Raw genomic sequence first — 19,936 nt, forward strand, 5'->3', positions numbered from 1 at the left:
CTCTTTAAAATAAAATACATTCTTCTTCCAATGTGATTTCTAATTGACACTTTTTTTTTTTAAGAGAGGGAGAGGGAGAGAGACAGACAGACAGACAGACAGACAGAGAATCCTAAGCAGGCTCTACGCTCAGCAAGGAGTCCAACACAGGGCTTGACCCCAAAACCCTGGGATCATGACCTGAGCCGAAATTAAGAGCCGGACGCTCAACTGACTGAGCCACCCAGGCAACTCAATACCATATTTAAAATCCATTTCCTGGGGCCCCTGGGTGGCTCAGTTGGTTGAGCGTCCAACTTCAGCTCAGGTCATGACCTCCTGGTCCGTGAGTTCAAGCCCCGCATCGGGCTCTGTACAGACAGCTCAGAGCCCGGAGCCTGCTTCAGAATCTGTGTCTCTGTCTCTCACTGCTCCTCCTCTGCTCATGCTTTGTCTCTCTCTCTCTCACTTTCTCTCTCAAAAATAAATAAACATTAACAAAATAAAAAATAAATAATAAATAAAATTCATTTCCTCACTCTCCAATACAGGTAACACATTTAACTTCTACCTTTGCCTTTCTTTTATTTTTACATTTATAAGCATTAACATTATTTATCTGAATATGTATCGCCACACAACTCTAGGATATAAAATTTTAAAGGTGAATCTTCTTCTTTTGTCTTAATTTTTTTAACGTTTATTTATTTTTGAGAGAGAGAGAGAGACAGAGCACAAGGTGGGGAGGGGCACAGAGAGGGCGAGACACGGAATCAGAAGCAGGCTCCAGGCTCTAAGCTGTCCGCACAGAGCCCGATGCGGGGCTCGAACTCACAAACCGCGAGATTGTGATCTGAGCCAAAGTCGGATGCTCCGACCAACTGAGCCGCCCAGGCACCCCCCCCAAAAGGTGAATATTCTTATGCCTAAAATAGTAATGTTATAAAAGTGAGCACGCTATTTTTAACATCTCTAAAATAACACTGTATATCTAAATAATCCTTGTAGTTTTTGAAACAGCGACTGTCCCGTTCCCTGTCATCTCTTTTACAATAGAGGAGATGAAGAATCTAGAAAACTCTGGCTAATTTTCAAGTCACACAAACAGAGCACATTCGCCTTGACCACTGAATCAGAGATTCCTACTGGTAGATGCATATAGAAGTGTATGTCAATAAAGAAACGATACTTCTGTAAAATATCCAAGCTATTGTCCAGACTGGAGGATTGACCAGAATTTCTCTGCTCCCGACAATCATGCACCACTTCGATCTGAAATGATGAAAATAAGACTTAAATTAGCATCTGTGTACGTATAGTTCCTCTTGAAGGAAATCTAGTTCAAACTAAGTTTTCTCTAGGTCCTAACTGTGTACATAACTTGAAAAATAACACTAGGATTTTTTCTTCAGATTTAAGATGCTAATTAGAATTCATTTTACACATTAAATAATGTTTTATTTGGCACTTTGGGGAAGTGAGGTTAATTTATAAAACGGTGAATTTCCAGATAACTCAAGTTTATTTACTGAAGAAAAAACCCAGCTTTTTAACCTTAATGATTTTTAATGGAAGCCTTTCTAGGAAATATTACATGAATCCTGGAGTCCTTTAATCAAGGATACACAACATCATTGACTCTCTTTCGAATGATCCAGTGGTATCATCAGGAACATGAATGATGTGATAAAATCCAAGGATAACACTCTGGGGCTAATAACATGTGGGTAACTATTCTTTCTTAAAATGGCCGTAACTTGTTTATTTCTGCCTCTGCTCTCTGCCACATGTCAGCTTTTGCTACAGGTGATTTCTCTGATCCTAAACCACGATCTTATATCGAAGATTCTACAGTCCTTGAAGAATATCCGATGGAAAAAAAGACAGTCTCTTTAACAAATGGTGCTGGGAGAACTGGACAGCAACATGCAGAAGAATGAAACGAGACCACTTTCTTACACCATTCACAAAAATAAACTCAAAATGGATGAAGGACCTGAATGGGAGACAGGAAACCATCAAAACCCTAGAGGAGAAAGCAGGAAAAAACCTCTCTGACCTCAGCCGCAGCAATTTCTTACTTGACACATCTCCAAAGGCAAGGGAATTAAAAGCAAAAATGATCTATTGGGACCTCATCAAGATAAAAAGCTTCTGCACTGCAAAGGAAACAATCCACAAAACTAAAAGGCAACTGACGGAATGGGAAAAGATATTTGCAAATGACATATCGGACAAAGGGCTAGTATCCAAAATCTATAAAGAGCTCACCAAACTCCACACCTGAAAAACAAATAATCCAGTGAAGAGATGGGCAGAAGACATGAATAGACACTTCTCTAAAGAAGACATCCAGATGGCCAACAGGCACATGAGAAGATGCTCAACGTCGCTCCTCATCAGGGAAATACAAATCAAAACCACACTGAGATACCACCTCACGCCAGTCAGAGTGGCTAACATGAACACATCAGGAGACTCTAGATGCTGGCGAGGATGTGGAGAAACGGGAACCCTCTTGCCCTGTTGGTGGGAACGCAAACTGGTGCAGCCGCTCTGGAAAACAGTGTGGAGGCTCCTCAAAAAATTAAAAACAGATCTACCCTGTGACCCGGCAATAGCACTGCTAGGAATTTACCCAAGGGATCCAGGAGTGCTGATGCAGAGGGGCACTTGTACCCCAATGTTTACAGCAGCACTTTCAACAATAGCCAAATTAGGGAAAGAGCCTAAATGTCCATCACCTGATGAATGGATAAAGAAATTGTGGTTTATATACACAATGGAATACTACGTAGCAATGAGAAAGAATGAAATCTGGCTTTTGTAGCAATGTGGATGGGACTGGAGAGTGTTACACTAAGTGAAATAAGTCATACAGAGAAAGACAGATACCATATGTTTTCACTCTTATGTGGATCCTGAGAAACCTAACAGGAGACCATGGGTGAGGGGGGAAGAAAAAAAAAAAAAAAAAACATTAGAGAGGGAGGGAGGCAAACCACAGAAACTGAGAATAAACTGAGGGTTGATGGGGGCTGGGAGGAAGGGGAAAGTGGGTGATGGGCATGGTGGAGGGCACCTGTGGGGATGAGCACTGGGTGTTGTATGGAGACCGATTTGACAATAAGCTTCTTATTAAAAAAATCAATAAAAGTAATGTTAGTTTCAAATTAAAAAAAAAAAAAGACTCTACAGGGGCGCCTGGGTGGCTCAGTCGGTTAAGCGTCCGACTTCGGCTCAGGTCATGATCTCGCGGTTCGTGAGTTCGAGCCCCGCGTCGGGCTCTGTGCTGGTGGCTCAGAGCCTGGAGCCTGTTTCGGATTCTGTGTCTCCCTCTCTCTCTGACCCTCCCCTGTTCATGCTCTGTCTCTCTCTGTCTCAAAAATAAATAAAGGTTAAAAAAAAATTTTTTTAAAAAAGACTCTACAGTCCTTAGACTGGCCCAGTGAGTCAACTACAGGAGCTCTGCGATGGCTATTTGTTCTTCAGAAGCATTAGAAGCATCTTCCAGGGATCCTGGCTGTACGGGACTTTTGAGCTTGCAAAAATCTCTGAACTCCACGTAAATGTAGCACTAGAACCCAAAAATGAAGTACAAGATCTAGCGGCTAAAAAGCATTTCCACAAAATATGACAAATCCATGTGGAAAGGAACAAACGTCTATCGACTACTTCCTATATATTCCTATCTATTGTGCATATATTGTATCCATTCCCCGCCCCCAGCAATTTACCAAGCTACGGCACACTTATCCTCATTTTACATATGGGAAAACTGAGGCTCAGAGGTATAGCAACAGGTATATGCTCCCTCTTTAAGACTATGGTTTGATTTACTCTATCTGAATGTATTAACTGTTACCATTTTCATACACTAAGACTGAAAATACCATGTACGTCACTCATCAGATAGGTAAGCATCATTTACTCCTAACAGGTTTCTGTTCCAAGGTTGGAAAGTTTTGAAACGTAACTTTATACCTTTAAATGCCTAAGGATTGTGCAAAATGGCTAGAATTGGAAGAAGGTGTGCCTTCTGGAACTGGGTCCGCCAGCTAGAAATCTCACCAAGAAAATGTACAGAGCCACAGCCCATTTATTCCCTGAGATATGCAAATAAAAAGATCCACATAGAGGAATGTTAAGGTGTCATGAGAGGAACGTGGAACCGTAAGACACGTAAGATGATGGAATTTGGCATTCAGTCCGTTTCTTTCTTGAAAACACAAGCCGTGACCGCACAACGTGATAGCCGGGCATGGTATATCAGTATAGGCCATTCACTAGCCTAATAATGGTATTGGACACTTAGAACACTACTGTATGCCACGCATCATTGGAAATACTTCCCAAATAGTATCTCATTTTTACACTAACTCTATGATGAGGGTGTTCTATTATCCCCGTTTTATAGATAAGGAAACAGGAGTGCGAGAGAATTTACCCGCGGTCATACAGCCAGTGATTGTCGGAGTTGGGATGAAAACCCAGGTAGTCCCTACAATTGCTCAATAATCCGTATCACTGCTATACTGCCTCTCGGAGACAGATGTTCTTGTCCTTACTGACCATCAAGAAGACACAAGGAAAATGTAGGGCCCTACAGTTATGACGAGGCTACTCTCTGCAGGTACCAGAATATCATGGGTAACTGAGAAGGAATCTTGTCTCTATCAAGAAATGAACAGATGTGTGTTTTTTGAGCCCCGAGTATGGACCATTAGAACCTGTCCTCTGTCCGTGTTCCATACTTATGGGAATGTAATCAATTATGAAAGAAATCTTTTGTAGAAAGGTGCAATACGTATTTAAGTTTATTGAAGTGGTGTGGGGGAAAGAAAAGCTGGGACTTATAGATGCTTTACAGAAACTAGTTCTGAACTTGAGCCAAGACTTAAGAAATCGCTCATACATCTGGGGATATGTCAGTACCGCAATTAGACACAACGCATCAGTAGCAGCTTTTTCTTTTAGATTAAAGAGGCTTTTGAGCACACAATATTGGTTTAGTGGATTAAAAATATGGTTTGAGCCTCCACACCGATTCTGCAACTACAGCAATAAAGCCAATGTTGAATTAATTAATGATATTTACTTTTAAGTTGCTCTGATTTTGTCTCCAACTCTTCTTCCCTGGTAGAAAAATATGAAAGAAGAATTTCAGACCAGAATGAAAAATCAACACTTTTAATTAAAATACACGAATGTTTATTCAGCAATTAAGAGACATGGGACTATTCCAATTTATTTATACGAGTACTTTTAAATCACGCTACACGAAACAGTTGACTGGTCAGATTTATCCGTAGGATTTCGACTTCTTCTTCAGCATCATCTTGCTATATGTTCACCCATCCTCTGACTCATCAAGCATTCCCCTGATTGCCAAGTGACCACGAAGAGTCAGTAACATTTATTTGGCACTTACTGCATGCCAGGTACTGTTCTAAGCCCTACACGGCCACTTTGTTCTTTAATCCTCCAATCGACCCTACCCGAAAGGGACGATTTCTATCCCCACTTTGTAGATAAGTATGGTTAGTGTCTTGTCCAGGAAGCAGAGGTGGTATTCAAATGTGCAGAGTCCGCCGTCAGAATATACGTTTCTAACAGCTACATAAAACAACAATTCTGAAGCACGGTAAGATGCTAAAACAACACAACTTTGTCCAAATCCGAGCTTTAATCTTTCTGCTCTTCCTGTTTAATCTCTCCTCTGTCCTCTTTTTAAACACGTTGAAAGGAAAGTCATCTGTATTTTTTTTTTTAAGTTCATTTCTTCGTTTTTAGTAATCTCTACACCCACCGTGGGGCTCAAACTTACGAGCAGAGATCAAGGGTCGTATGCTCTTCCCACTGAGCCAGCCAGGCTCCCCCCTCCTTTTCTTTCTGTTCTGTTTATGATGGGTAGGCCCCTATATTATTAAGCAAGGAATCCAAACGTCCCTACAAAGCCCAGGGCATGGTCCAAGTGCAAGACTAGGTTGTTATTTGCAGCTAAAAAGGCTGCCACCCACACAGGCTTCATGGATCTCTTCTCTCTATGGAATATACTTTTTGTCCTTTCCTCCTCGGCAGAAACCACTGCAAGACAACCTCGGGGAAAGGCCGTGCCGTTTTGTTCTCCAAATTTTATACTTCGCTTTCATTATTTAAAAATATATTTTAGGGGCGCCTGGCTGGCTCAGCTAGTAGAGCATGTGACTTGTGATCTCATGGTTGTGTGTTCAAGCCCCATGTTGAGCAGGGAGCCTACTTAAAATATATACAGATGTCGAAGGACTGTGCTGTATGCCTGAAACTAAAGTAGCATTGTGTGTCAACTATACTCAAATAAAAAAAAAAATTTTAAATATGTACTTTTTATATACAAGTTTTACATTTATAGCATCAGCTATATCAATATATAAGTTAGACGTAGTGGCACTTACCACATAAAATCGATTTCTCCATGAACACTGATGTCTACCATTTAAAAGACACCTGATCCACAGAGATCCGAACTTATTTATAAAGGTAACTTAGGGAGCCTCTCTAATTAGCTTTACTAATTGATTCCTTGCAACTGCACTAGAGATGAAAAAGGAATATACACAAAACTCATGAGGAATGCATCCTTTTTTCTGAAAAGCAAGGTAGACAAGTTCATTCTCGCAACAACGTAAACATACGGTAATACCTTGGCTCGCGAGCATGATTCGTTCCAGAAACATGCTTGTCACCCAAAGCATTCATCTATCAGAGCGAATGTCAAGAACCACTGGCTCAGCTGTCACGCCCCGGTCGGCGTCACGTACTCCTCGCAACGGAGGACATCACTCGTGCACGAAGGTAAAATTTACGGGAAATGTTTGCTCGTCCGGCAGAACACTCGCGGACTAAGTCACTCGCGATCCGAGGTTTTACTGTATCCCTAAAATTATGGAGCACCTAGGGTACGTGCTAGGTTCTGTGTTTGGTGCTGGGGATGCAAACGTGAACTGAGCACGGTCCCTGTCCTTACAGAGTTTACAGGCTGACAAGAGGCAATTACACAAAAGCTGTGAAGACCCAAAGTGGGGGGTTGTTAGCCCACAGCATGAACACCTAAGCGAACTGGGCGCGGGGCGGGGGGGGGGGGTGGGGGGGGGGGAAGAGAGGCAGGAAAGAAAAGCTTACCTGAAGAGAATGGACTAGAGACAGGAAATCGGCTGGAAGAAGAGGAGCTAGCAAAGGGGAAAGGGAGAGGGAAGGGACTAGCATCCCAGAGAGAGAAGAGTATTGTAAAATCCAACAAGCAAGACAGGTAGGGGCATCTGGGGAGGCAGGGAGACAGCTGCGGTTGTCAAGGCAACAGATGTTAGCTGGGATTAAGGACGCGGCGGCGGCAGTGAGGGCTAACAGTGGGGTTGGAAAGAAGGTTTGCATGTGGAATCTGACTTGCCTATAGGAAATTCAAGGAGGCGAATTGTAAATGCCACGTCCGAAGCGCGTGTAGACTAGAGCTACAGGTTTTGCAGCTCAAACCACATGTCACCCCTCACAATGTTCTTCGCTAACTTGTACCCTTTGTAGTAAATCGTTAATTCAACAAACACTTATCGCATCCTGCTAGGTGCCAGCACTGCGCTAGGTATGGGATCCTGTCTGATGCAAATTAATAAAAATAAACAAAATCAAACCCCCCCAAAAAACCAGTTTGACGCACTGTATGAAAAACGAACACAACTTGATTGGACCAAATCTTGTATGTTTGGCGTAGCAATGCCTGCAACGTAAATAATGCTTTGATTTCATTTCGAAACCATGATAAATAATGGGTAAAATCACTTATCCATCCATATCATTTATTCGGTAAGCTGCCTTCTTCCTCATAAATACATGAGGCAGTCTTAAGTTGAAGCCGATCTAAGCTGCTCCCAACAGATAGCTGTACTGTGGATGACACCCGAGTCGCTAAAATGAAAGAAACCTTGATTTAACATCGCCGATTGGTTTCCCTGGTTTCTTTTTACAAGTGGTCATTCGATGAAATGGGCGTTTAGAGGCATCATCTACTTTTCATACAGTCGTTTTCCCAGGTAAGTTGAATGCTAGGAGAATAATGGATGCGTGTTATGAAACACGGGAGAAAGTTAATTGCAGGCAACATTCAAGAATAAATTGCTGCTGGCTTTAGACGTCAAACTGGTTTTTCACGTGTGCACAAACTCAGAAAATGGACCGAAGTAATAAAGATGGGTACCTTTTGAAAAAAGTTTACATGCTTGAAAGAAAGAGTATCCAACTCCCACTGCAGGACAAAAAAAAAAAAAAAAAAAAAAAAAAAAAAAGTGTAATGGCATTAAATGAGAATATCAGAAAGAAAAAATAAATAAAACAGAATGGAAGATTGTCTCGTTGCAACCCTTTGAAGGCAGCAGGCGTTATTGTTCCCGTTTTACATACAAGGAAACTGAGGCTGAAGAACGTTCAGTGAATGGCCCGAGGTCACACAGCCAGGAAACAGAGCCAGAAGTCTAACTGAGGTCTGTCTTCTGCTAAGGAATATCAACCTATTCTATTTTTATTCTCCTAGCGGTAGATGCTTATGCCCTTATTGGTTTTTTTTGGGGGGGGGGGTTGTTTTGTTCTGTTTTTTTGCCCAGTATCTTCTTAGTCGACATTATTCATTTGTGAGTATATTTTTATATTTAATAACCATTAGCTACATAGCTTTCATCATCTTAGCTTAGTTACATGCCTACATCACCTCTTTCTCAGATGATCCATGCTGGGACTGCCCTGGGTTTTTATACTCCTTCAAGCTTTCTCTGCATTTCAAAGCATTTCGTACATATATTAATGAAATCTGTGATCCTCTCAGATTAGACAGACCGAATTTAGTCCCACGTTCACCCATTCAACTAACTTAGGGCCCCAAAGGCCAAATTATTCTCCCCAGAGGTCGCGCAAGGGCAGCTTTGGGCAATTGAATCATCTCACTTCCAGATTAGTTCAACACCACCGACACGATAATTATTTTATCCCACAGAACGCAGAAAGGAAATGGATATTACATGGTTAAAACTCGTCTACAAATATTAAAACAAGAGAACGGACTCTAACAGTTCGTTTCTAGCAGAATCATTCTATTTATCTGCACTTACTTAGAAAAGGCAATCCATTCTGTTATCTGAGCCATTCACTTACTAGAAGCGAATAAGAACCAAGTAATAGTTTATCCATTTAAGTAGTAAATATGTGTGAGCGCGTGCACACGCTTGCGTGTGTAGACCAGATCCATATCCTTTCCTCCACCTGCTCAAGAAAGGGGTGAGTTTGATGCTGGTAAAACGTTCATGCTCATTGCAAGGTTGGACTATTCAGTCCACATTTTCATCAGTCCCTACTACGCTGTATTCCTATGCTTTACTGTCGTATGATCCTCTCAGCCGTGACTCCTGCCCTGTGCAACAGAGTTTAAACGTGACCAAAGATGCTTACATAAAATCTCCATCTATCAGGATTGAAGAACGACCTCAGTGTTTACATCAAGAGTAACAAACGACAGCAGGAAAGGAAGAGATTAAAAAAAGTGAATGCAAGATACTTTACCATGTTTCAGTGACAAAAAGGGTACTCCGGATCTGATCAAACTGTCAGAAGCAGGTACCACAAACTGGATTGGCTTCACACGCTTGTCCGTCAGGTTCCTGAACCCAGCTTGTTGGTTCTCAAATATACTCCGAATGTTTTCAAGCTTGAGTTGCACTGTCTGCATTTGCACCTACAGGTCGCGTAAGAATTCTATGAAGTGTTTTCTGAACTGCGCTCATTACAAATCTTATTACATTTCTCAGACTCAGTCAAAAAATTAATTTAGAGTTTAAAATGTAACTAGAAAAACTGAGGAAAGTAACAGAAAACAGATGAATGCAATGTCTTCACATGGTTATAAAACCCGAAGCTCTCAACCAAAACAACTTGAAAAAGCAATTTACTGGGGCTCCTGGGTGGCTCAGTCGGTTAAACACCCGACTCTTGATCTCAGCTCGGGTCATGATCTCATGGTTCGTGAGTTCGAGCTCCATGTTAGGCTCCGTGCTGGCAGCACGGAGCCTGCTTGGGATTCTCTCTCTCTGTTTCTCTCTCTGCCCCTCCCCCGCTCTCTCTCTCAAAATAAGTAAACAAACTTTAAAAAATTATTTAAAAAAAAGAATAATAAAACAAAGAAATTTATCAAGCAGTCATGAAATCGGTCACTGTATAAAGTGCTTTACCCTTCGTGGCTGGAACAAAGCAACGGCTGGAAAAGAAGGCATGTTTAAGCACAAGAAAGCCACCAAGGTAAGCACTGTCTTAGAAGTTTGTTATGTTGTAGCCCGCGGGACATTCTATAGCTCTCTGTGTTGTAAAAAGCTCCTCCTTGACTCTCCTCGATGATCTGAGGCAGTTAGTTTCGCTTGGTGGCTTCCAGAGAAATCACTTGGTTATTGCTATAGGCACATTTCTGATTTTCTGGGGCATCCCCTAAGATGTGCAGCTAAGCACGGTTTTAGATACTGTTCCAATTAAGAGTCAACTACGCAGGGGCGCCGGGGTGGCTCAGTTAAGCGTCCGACTCTTGATCTCAGCTCAGGTCGTGATCTCACAGCTCGTGAGATCGAGTCCTACGCTGGGCTCTGCGCACGGAGCCTGCTTGGGATTTCTCTCCCTCTTTCTCTGCCCCTCTCCTGCTCGTGCTCACTTGCTGTCTCTCAAAAGTAAATAGTTAAGCTTTAAGAAGTTAAAAAAAATTTTCTTTTAATTAAAAAAAGATAAAAAAAAAAAAAGGGGGGGTCGACTATACAGTTTGGCCACAAATAGCATCACAAAAGCTCTGAGCTACAGTGCGGTGAGAGGGCTTCACGACATCTCCAACAGGGGGGCACCGAGCTAATCCACAGGTCTCTGCCTCATTAATACCAACATCTGTTGGCACCCCCTCCCCAAGAAGCTGAGTAGGAGAGCCAGATCTGTGTCCACAGAGCACCCGGTGGTGGTCACGGCAGCAGAAAGACAAGACATTTGCCGTAGAATGCTCTCGACACGGACCCAGTGTTCTCCTAGGACAGCATTGGCCCCGTCTCCAAGGATGCACAAAACAATGGCACGTGAGAGCTCCTCACTCCTCACTCCTCATTACACAGCCAAGCATAAGCCTTTGGATGCTTTCCTTTTTTTTTTAAAGTTTGTTTGTTTATTTATTTAAAGTAATCTCTGCGCCCAACATGGGGCTCAAACTCGTGACCCCAAGATCAAGAGTCACATGCTCTTCTGACCGAGCCAGCCAGGCTCCCCAAGCCTTTGGATTCTTTGATGCTTACCCGTGGGACTAATATCACCCCTCCTCCTTCAGAGAGCCGTGTAACTACAATTTGAATAAAGTTAGCTGTGAACTTGACTGGAATCATAGTTTTTAAGAAATGCGTTTATTTGGGGGGAAAAAAATCACAACAGCCTCCTACCTTAAGCTCGGGTGATAAAATTACATCAAATTCATACTGTAGGGTATCAGGATCGTAATTGATAAAGGGCAGAGCCATTTCAAGAAAATTTTCAATGTCTTGGAGGGCTTTCTGAGCATCTTCTTTAGACTGAAACTTCTCTACTTCTTGGTTAGCTAGAAGGCATTCTCCTTCATCACAGCACTGACGAGCCTGGTGAGCAAATCACACACGCACGCACACACACAAAACCACGAATGAATAAACAGAAATATGTTCGCCTTTTAGGAGTGTTTAGCAGCCTCTGTGAATCAGAGTTGCTTCCAGAGCTGTTAAAAAATAAAGATACCTGGGTGCAGCCCCCAGAAATTCTGATTCAGTAGCTCTGGGCCCTAAGCCAGGCGTTCATAGCTCTGCAGAGCTCCACAGGTATTTCTGATGCACGCATAGCCAAGGCTGAGAAGCACGGTATTTTCTTTCACAACAAGGAATTCATTCTGCAGCGAGAGTCTGACCATTCTCTCAGCGCTAACATGTCAGCTGCGTGCTATTTTCCCCAAATCAGTAAGTGAAATATGAAACACCTCGCAAAATACATGGTGTCCTATAAATGTGTAGGGACCTGCCAAGGACAAGGATGAAAGTTTCCCTGCCAAAGAAGGAGGGGGGACAGGTTAAACTGTCCATGCTCAGATGCGATGTCCGTAAATGATATCCCTCGTTTACATTCCGCTTCCGAGGCCAGATCTTCCTTTCGCTGCCTCTTTCTGAAAGGGGTCAGACCCACAAGCCAGGGAGGAGTATTTTCCAGTCCCTGTTTAATTTCTTATCGCGGTAACTATGAAATGTGGAAGGAGTTTCTGGCGTTAGCAAAACGCCGCTAGGGCTGTGAAAAGTGTTCCGACTGCAAATTATCACCAGAGGAGAGGATGCAGAGATGTACCCAAAATAGAAAGGAAGCCATCGCGACCGTGATCTCAATGTTCACACCAGAACCCGCAATGCTTACGATACTAGACCTGCCAGGAATACTGCAAAGGTACATGGATTAAGCAAACATCATCAAATTCAATCCTTCCACCCCCTGCACATTCAACTCCGAGGCTATACCAGACCCTTACCCTAGAACGCAAAAGCAAAAACAAACGGTCTTCTTATTAAGAAATGTATCAGGTCTCACAACACTACCTGCTGCAGGAGTTTATGCATTTTGAAGATCCTGCTGAGCTGTATCCGTTTGGCTTTAATCTCATTAACCAAAATATCAGAAAGGTAACGGAGTTCATTGCACCTCTGGCAGATCAAATCAAGTGCATAATGGTGATTTGAAGCAAGTCTGTGTCCGTGTAATATCACAAAGCGGGCCTTTGCTAACAGATCCTAATTTTAAGAAAGAAGTAAAATGAGCACATGATCGCTGTTCAAATAGAGGAGGGGGCAAAAAGAAAGCAACTGAGAAGCAAATTGGCTTAAGCAGGGCGGACAGAGTGCCAAAAATATGATTGCATGTCATACTTCTGCAGGCTGTCAGAAAGCTGGGGGTTACAAGTAATTAGCTACGGCAGTGACGTCATCAGAAGCCCACGTGTTTCTGGTAACAGAAACAGAAAATGAACCAGCCTGCTCAGAGTGTGGACGAGATTTGCTTCTCCCGGTATGTACAGATTTAGAACAGAACTGCATATATCAGATGAGGGACACACCAGCCAAACGAAAGCGAACGCATTTCGTGCCATCTCAGCTCTGGAAATCTCGTTAGAGTCAGCACCTGCCCGCCTCCTTGACATCCTGAAGTGAACACCACGGGGCTCTCAAGTCCAAAGGGATCTTGGCGGCCTTGCCTCCACTCTACCAACTACTGGCATCCCGCCCCCCGCACCCTGGTCCCCCACTTGCTCCCGACCTAGCAACTGAAAGAGCAGGAGGTCAGGAAATATTTGGCGAGGTAAAATAAGGAGAACTGAAGCCCGGAACGATGAAGTGACTGGCCTACCTAGCCGGGGGGAAACACAGGATTATAACAGGGAGTTATTTTTTTTAATGGGTACGGCTTCAGTTTTGCAAGATAAAAAAAGTTCCGGCAATCTGTTGCACCACAATGTGACTATAGTTAACACTACCGAACCGTGTACTTAAAAATGGTTAAGATGGGGGCGGGGGCGCCCAGGCGGCTCAGTTGGTTAACTGTCCGGCTCTCGGTTTGGGCTCAGGTCATGCTCTCGCAGTTCATGGGTTCGAGCCCCGCGTGGGGCTCTGCGCTGGCAGCTCAGAGCCTGGAGCCTGCTTCGGATTCTGTGTCTCCCTCTCTCTCTCTCCCCCTCCCCGACTTGTGTTCTCTCTCTCTCTCTCTCTCTCTCTCTCAAAAATAAATAAACATTAAAAAAAAACTAAAAAAAAACCCAAAAAACAAAAACCAGTGGCCTTGCTGTCTCATACAAGACAGAAGAGCAAAGCTAGTTTGTTAACTGTTAAAGCCATGAGTCCAAGCTTTAAGACCAGCAAAGTGATCATCGTTTTGAGTACTAATTATACAACCACATTTCCCGGGTATTGTGCTAAGTGTTTTATCTACAACATCGAAAACAGTCCTCCCCTAATCATTCCGCAAAGTAGGCCACTTTAGCCCCAATTTATAGATGAAGACGTTGAGGCTTAGAACATTTAATCACTTTGCCCAGGGTCATGCAGCTAGTAAGACGAAGCAGATTTATCTGTCTGGATCCATATCTGGTTCAACTGCAGATACCACATGATGGGTATTTAAGAAATTATGCTCTTGTACATTTCTATTGTTTCCAAGTAGCATTCCTGAGAGACATTTTGCCGGCTTCTTCAGAATGCTTTATGCTTCTGTTCCTATCGGTGGGCCTGAAACCGCTCACACGGTGACCTCAGAGACTGCCCGTTGCAACTACGTGACGCATCGGCAGGGTCACCTCTGGCCCACGCCGATTGGAAAAGAATACAGACCAGTGTTATTAAACCCATTACGTAGACTGTTACCAGGAAAAGTGAACCGGGAGGGTTCATGCTCCTGAAAAGCATCACAATGAACTATTACAATAGTGACCGTCTGAGATGTCCTCTTACCTGAGAATTTTCATCTAAGTTTTCCAACTTTTTAATTTTTTGTTTTACTTGACCTAGGTTCCCGGTGACGTCTGCCAGCTCTGCTTGTTGGTTTAACAGAAGTTCGACTTCACTCACGAGCTGCAAATAGGAAAAAACCAAGGCTTTAAGCATACAAATTATTAAGCATTTTTCCTTTGATCATTTTTGTAGGCAGTGCTATTAAATAAGAACAGCGATATGGAAAAATCGCACATGTGGCCAACACTTCTGTCATTTTATTCCCAGGAATCGATATAATCTATTAACACCCAACCTACTAGATATCAGTGTATACTCATGATCTGTACATATCTCTATGTACATGTGTTGGCATGTATATGTGGGCACGTATGGAAGTCCGTGTATGTATACATACTTGCATATATACTCCCTAGCGCTATGGCGAGTGGTCCCAGGAAAGAAGGTTCCCCCAGTACTAATTAGCAGCATACTTGGAACCCAGATCTTGGTCTTCCCTATCATATCCCAGAAAAAGAAACCAAGGCTCCTCAGGAAAATGGCTGGTTCCACGGCTAAAGCAGAGGACGTACAAGATGGGCTTGGAACATCTCTTTATGCCAGAAAGTAAAGAAGTGATAACCCGAAAAAAGTCTGGATGTGTCACAAGGGCACAGTAGCCAGTCAGAAACACCAAAATAGTTAAGAACAGTAAAGAATCACAAACCATGAAGAACTTCTGATGAGCAGGAAGATATTTGCATGACCTTAAATTTTCTCCCCACACGTTCCTACTAGTTACAAGTGGGGGAAAGTCATTAGTGGAGAAACTCCACGGCAGCCTGACTGGGTAATCGAAATGCACATCAACCATGAGGGGCAGGTGGACTTCATTAACTCCCTCGGTTGGGGAGGAGAGAAAGATCGGGAAGGGCCAAGAACCATACCCTCGGCAGAACACATCGCTCATAGAGTATTCCTGCTGGTCATACAATGGTTAATCTAATCATAAGAAAATGTCAGAGAGGGGTGCCTGGGTGGCTCAGTGGGTTAAGCGTCCGACTTCAGCTCAGGTCACGATCTCACAGTTCGTGGGATCGAGCCCCATGTCAGGCTTCTGTGCTGTGAGTGAGAAGCCTGCCTGGGATTCTCTAGCTCTCTCTCTGCTCCTACACACAGCCCCCCTCTCTCAATAAATAAATAAACTTTAAAAAAAAAAGAGAGAGAATGTCAGACAAATGGAAAATGAGGAACATTTTATATTAAAAAGCACTGTGTTCTTCCGAAATGTCAGTGTCATAAGAGACAAAGAAAGGCTATGGAAATGTTTGTTCTAGATTAAAGGTGACTAGACAGGACAACTTATCCAACACCCAACCCTCTAAGACTGACTCATGTACTGGAGGGGGGGGGGGGAATGATATAAATGGCACTATTGAGCCAATTGATAAAACTGGAATACCAATGGTAGGTGATATAAAAGGAATGCATTATTGTTAAATGTCCTAAATTCGATAACTGTCCTGTGATTATGCAAGAGAATATTCCTATCCTGTAGATTCAAAAATATCTCAAGTTTGAGAATATTCAAATTTTTCTGTACATCTGAATTTATGAATAAGACCTTTTTTAAGTGAAGTTCCTAAAAACACAGAACCTACCGACAAATCACCATGAGATACAGATCACGTCAGTGAGGTTACGATCCAAGGAAAAGAACAATACCGATTAGAGGCAACAAGGATTTGAAGAAACAGAATGTAACTCCAGGTCAAGAACGTAGTATGGATGCAAACTAACACCGGAGTGGAGGGACCGATGGGGCACATTCAGGAAGAGTGTTATTCTTACATGGATTCGGTTGGGGAGGAGGGAACGATCTGGAAGGACCAAGAGCAACTTGGCCTATTCTTTCTTTAAGGAAGATTTCACAGAGAGCATGGCATTCCAAAATCTGTTTGAGTCACAGGAGGGAAAGGCCTGGCAATCCCGAGCCCTGTGTCCAGAATGCGGCACCCAAACCCAATTCTGCTCACACAGATGAAATACCAAGTAAGTAAGAAAGTCATGGGTAGAAAACAAGCCAGCCACATGTGAGAGAGAAAAGAGGTGAGTTTTCTTCGGATCTCCTGGAAAAGTACTATGAAAGAGACTATGTCGCTTGACCAAGTGTGATGTATTTTCCAGAAGCATCCAACTAGAATGTACTCTTAGCCTTTCAAATAATGCATAATTGAACACGATTTCATTTCACCCATCAGGCTTTTCATAGAAATAAATTACTGGATCAGAAAAAAAATGTTTTGGGGTGCCTGGGTGGAAGAGTCGGTTAAGTATCTGACTTCGGCTCAGGTCATGATCTCACGGTTCGTGGGTTCGAGCCCCACGTCGGGCTCTGAGAGCCCTCTCCCTTTCTCTCTGCCCCTCCCCCACCCATTCATTTTCTCTCTCTCTCTCTCTCTCTCTCTCTCAAAAATAAATAAACATTAAAAAAAAAGAAACATGTTTTTGTTAGGTCGTATTAAATACGGTCAGTATAAGTATTATTTCCTTGGAAACCTAGTCCATAGCCTGAAAGCATTTTGTATGTAAAATGAGTTTCAAAAATAAACATCAGGTTGGACAGCAACTGAGTCCTCCTTACAAGTTCAGTGCTTTATCCTAGGAGATTAGTAAGCCAGAAAGACATCTTGGCAGGGTTCGCTCACATTTGCTCCCTTTCCATCTCGCTCTGGGTGTCAGTGGGCATCTCGTGAGACTGTACTTCTCATGATCAAGGAGCAAGTAAGAGCCGCTGGCAATAATGAAAAACCCCGTATAAAGGAATGTTTTAACTGACCTCTTGAAAATCCTGCTCAAACTTCCATAGTTGCAGATACTGCTCCATTTTTAGTTGGTGTTTTTCCCAAAATCCATCAAAAGCTATTTCCATATCATGTACTTGAGTCAGCAATCTTAACAAAGAAAAGTCGTTAGAATTCCTTCACACCAGCGATTTGTTCTGTAGGGAAGTACATAAATCTGGCCTGGACATTAAGAATTATAAGGAGGGGCCCCTGGGTGGCTCAGTCGGTTGAGCGTCCGACTTCGGCTCAGGTCACGATCTTGCGGTTCGTGAGTTCGAGCCCCATGCTTGGCTCTGTGCTGACAGTTCAGAGTCTGGAGACTGCTTCGGATTCTGCGTGTGTGTGTGTGTGTGTGTGTGTGTGTGTGTGTGGGTGTGTGTGGGTGTGGGTGTGTGTGTGTCTCTCTCTCTGCCCCTCCCCCGCTTGCGCGCGCTCTCTCTCTCTCTCACTCTCTCTCAAAAATAAATAATAAAAAAAATTTTTTTAAAAAGAATTATAAGGAAAGTCAGGGCACCTGGGTGGCTCAGTCAGTTAAGTGTCTGACTTCAGCTCAGGTCGTGATCTCAGGGTTCGTGAGTTCGAGCCCCACATCAGGCTCTCTGCTGTCACCACAGACCCCACTTTGCATCCTATGTCCCCGTCTCTCTCTGCCCTTCCCCCACTCACGTGTGCCTGCACACGTGAACTCGCTCTCTCTCTCTCTCTCTCTCTCAAAACTAAACATTAAAAAAAAAGAATTAGAAGCAAAGTCAGAGACCATGACACTTGGTCCACGAAGAGCCCATCAACGTCCACAGAACCTCTGCTACAAGCAGACTGATGTCTGTGAGACGAGGGAAGTTGTTCTCAGATCCCCAAAGGTCCAGAAATACTTGCACACTTAAGAGACTGAAGCAAAATTAGAATTCCCATTCAAAAGTGTAAGATAAGTAATTCCAAACCAAAAGGAGAGTACTCACTTATTAACGGTTTGCCAGTCACCACTGATTCGTGGCCGACGTTCAAGTCTTGAACTGACGACATCTTCAATGCTAGGCACTTCCAGACTTGTGAGGAGGATTCTTCCTTCTTTGGTTACAGCTGTAATATCATTCTGGAAAAAGGCACGGTGGGATGAATTAGCCTGCTAGCAACCCATCCCGCATGACTTCACGACAAGGAAGCATACACCTAGAGCACGCTAGAGAAGAGAAACGGCAGTTCTAGAACAGCCTCTACTGAATCCGAAACCCGTGAGGATTTCCAAGAAGCCTCTGCCTACTGAGACGGGTGTTGCGATCGCTATTTTTATAAGATCTTTATAGGCAGCAGTCCCTTGTGGTCCAGATGTAGTCTCCTTATCTTACTGGTAGAAAGTTCTAACTCATTCTACTCTACTAATATTTCTAACGTGCTCTAATAAAGCAGTCGTAGCGTCATGAAGTCTACCACGTTGGAAAGCATGCAGTTAACATAATATTTAATGCACATTCAGGGATAGGGAGATTGTTATCAACCGCCGCCTGCCATATTATGTTACGTCACGTTTGGGTTCATTAATTCCTCACAGAGTATACGCTGCTTTCTATTCAGAAGGTCTTAACCTTGGTGGGTAGATTCTTCGGGCATCTAAGAGTGAGCTATGACTCCCTTCAGGAAATCCAAGGGTCCTCTGAACTGTTAGGCAAAAATGTGGGTGTCCCTATATTTGTCCAGGAACAGGTTCTAAGCCACCACCAATATAAATAAGAACATAAGCACTGAGACCTAATATTTCCAGGGCGCCTGGGTGGCTCCGTCAGTGAAGCGTCTGACTTCGGCTCAGGTCATGATCTCACTGCCCGTAAGTTCGAGCCCCGCGTCAGGCTCTGTGCTGACAGCTCAGAGCCTGGGGCCCGCTTCAGATTCTGTCCCCGTCTCTCTGCCCCTCCCCTGTTCATGTTCTGCCTCTGTCTCTCTCTCAAATATAAAATAAAACATTAAATTTTTAAAAAAAAAAAAAAAAAGAGCTAATATTGGGGCGCCTGGGTGGCTCAGTCGGTTAGGCGTCCGACTTCGGTTCAGGTCATGATCTCGTGGTCTGTGAGTTCGAGCCCCGCATCGGGCTCTGTGATGACAGCTCAGAGCCTGGAGCCTGTTTCAGATTCTGTGTCTCCCTCTCTCTCTGACCCTCCCCTGTTCGTGCTCTGTCTCTCCCTGTCTCAAAAACAAATAAACATTAAAAAAAAAAATTTTTTTTTAAAGAGCTAATATTTACGAAATAGTGGCTATGTGCCAAACGTGGTTGTACATATATCACTTCCTCCATTTCATCCTCACAACAACCCTACAAGGTACACACATATCGGCATCAACCTTGCTGTGCACGTAGGGCAACCGCAACTCAGAGAGAGGAGGCAAACTGCCCGATCACACAGCTTATGAGGGTCAGAGCTTTCTCTCCTGGAACAGTTTTACTTTGAGATTATGATTCACGAGTTCAGTCTCTCTCCTCTTCATCTACAAATGTCCCCTCAAAAAGCAATTCGAACTAAAATACAAGTGTCGTCTCTACACAGAGCTCGTATCCGAGCGCCACCTCCCCATCCCCCCCCCCCAGCCCCCGCCCCAGAA

The 19,936-nt window shown here is 43.4% G+C and overlaps 1 protein-coding gene across 4 annotated transcripts in view; it reads right to left on the reverse strand.

The window, feature by feature from the left end:
- MCF2 (MCF.2 cell line derived transforming sequence) overlaps positions 1 to 19,936 on the reverse strand; it is a 112,250-nt gene that overhangs the window by 35,827 nt on the left and 56,487 nt on the right. For 3 of the 4 annotated variants that reach the window (XR_006710782.1, XM_045471350.1, XM_045471353.1), the window contains 9 exons: positions 18,304 to 18,437; positions 17,338 to 17,452; positions 14,520 to 14,639; positions 12,618 to 12,809; positions 11,451 to 11,642; positions 9,559 to 9,730; positions 8,207 to 8,254; positions 5,078 to 5,115; positions 1,169 to 1,251 (listed from right to left, as the gene is read on the reverse strand). Coding sequence is in view for 3 of the 4 variants with exons in the window: in XM_045471350.1 (XP_045327306.1) it covers positions 1,169 to 1,251; positions 5,078 to 5,115; positions 8,207 to 8,254; positions 9,559 to 9,730; positions 11,451 to 11,642; positions 12,618 to 12,809; positions 14,520 to 14,639; positions 17,338 to 17,452; positions 18,304 to 18,437 (1,094 nt within the window). In the remaining variant the exon portion in view is untranslated. The remainder of the gene's footprint in view (positions 1 to 1,168; positions 1,252 to 5,077; positions 5,116 to 8,206; positions 8,255 to 9,558; positions 9,731 to 11,450; positions 11,643 to 12,617; positions 12,810 to 14,519; positions 14,640 to 17,337; positions 17,453 to 18,303; positions 18,438 to 19,936) is intronic. The other variant, XM_045471352.1, reaches the window with a different exon arrangement.

The sequence above is a fragment of the Leopardus geoffroyi genome, chromosome X, assembly GCF_018350155.1.
Source record: "Leopardus geoffroyi isolate Oge1 chromosome X, O.geoffroyi_Oge1_pat1.0, whole genome shotgun sequence".
NCBI lineage: Eukaryota > Metazoa > Chordata > Mammalia > Carnivora > Felidae > Leopardus > Leopardus geoffroyi.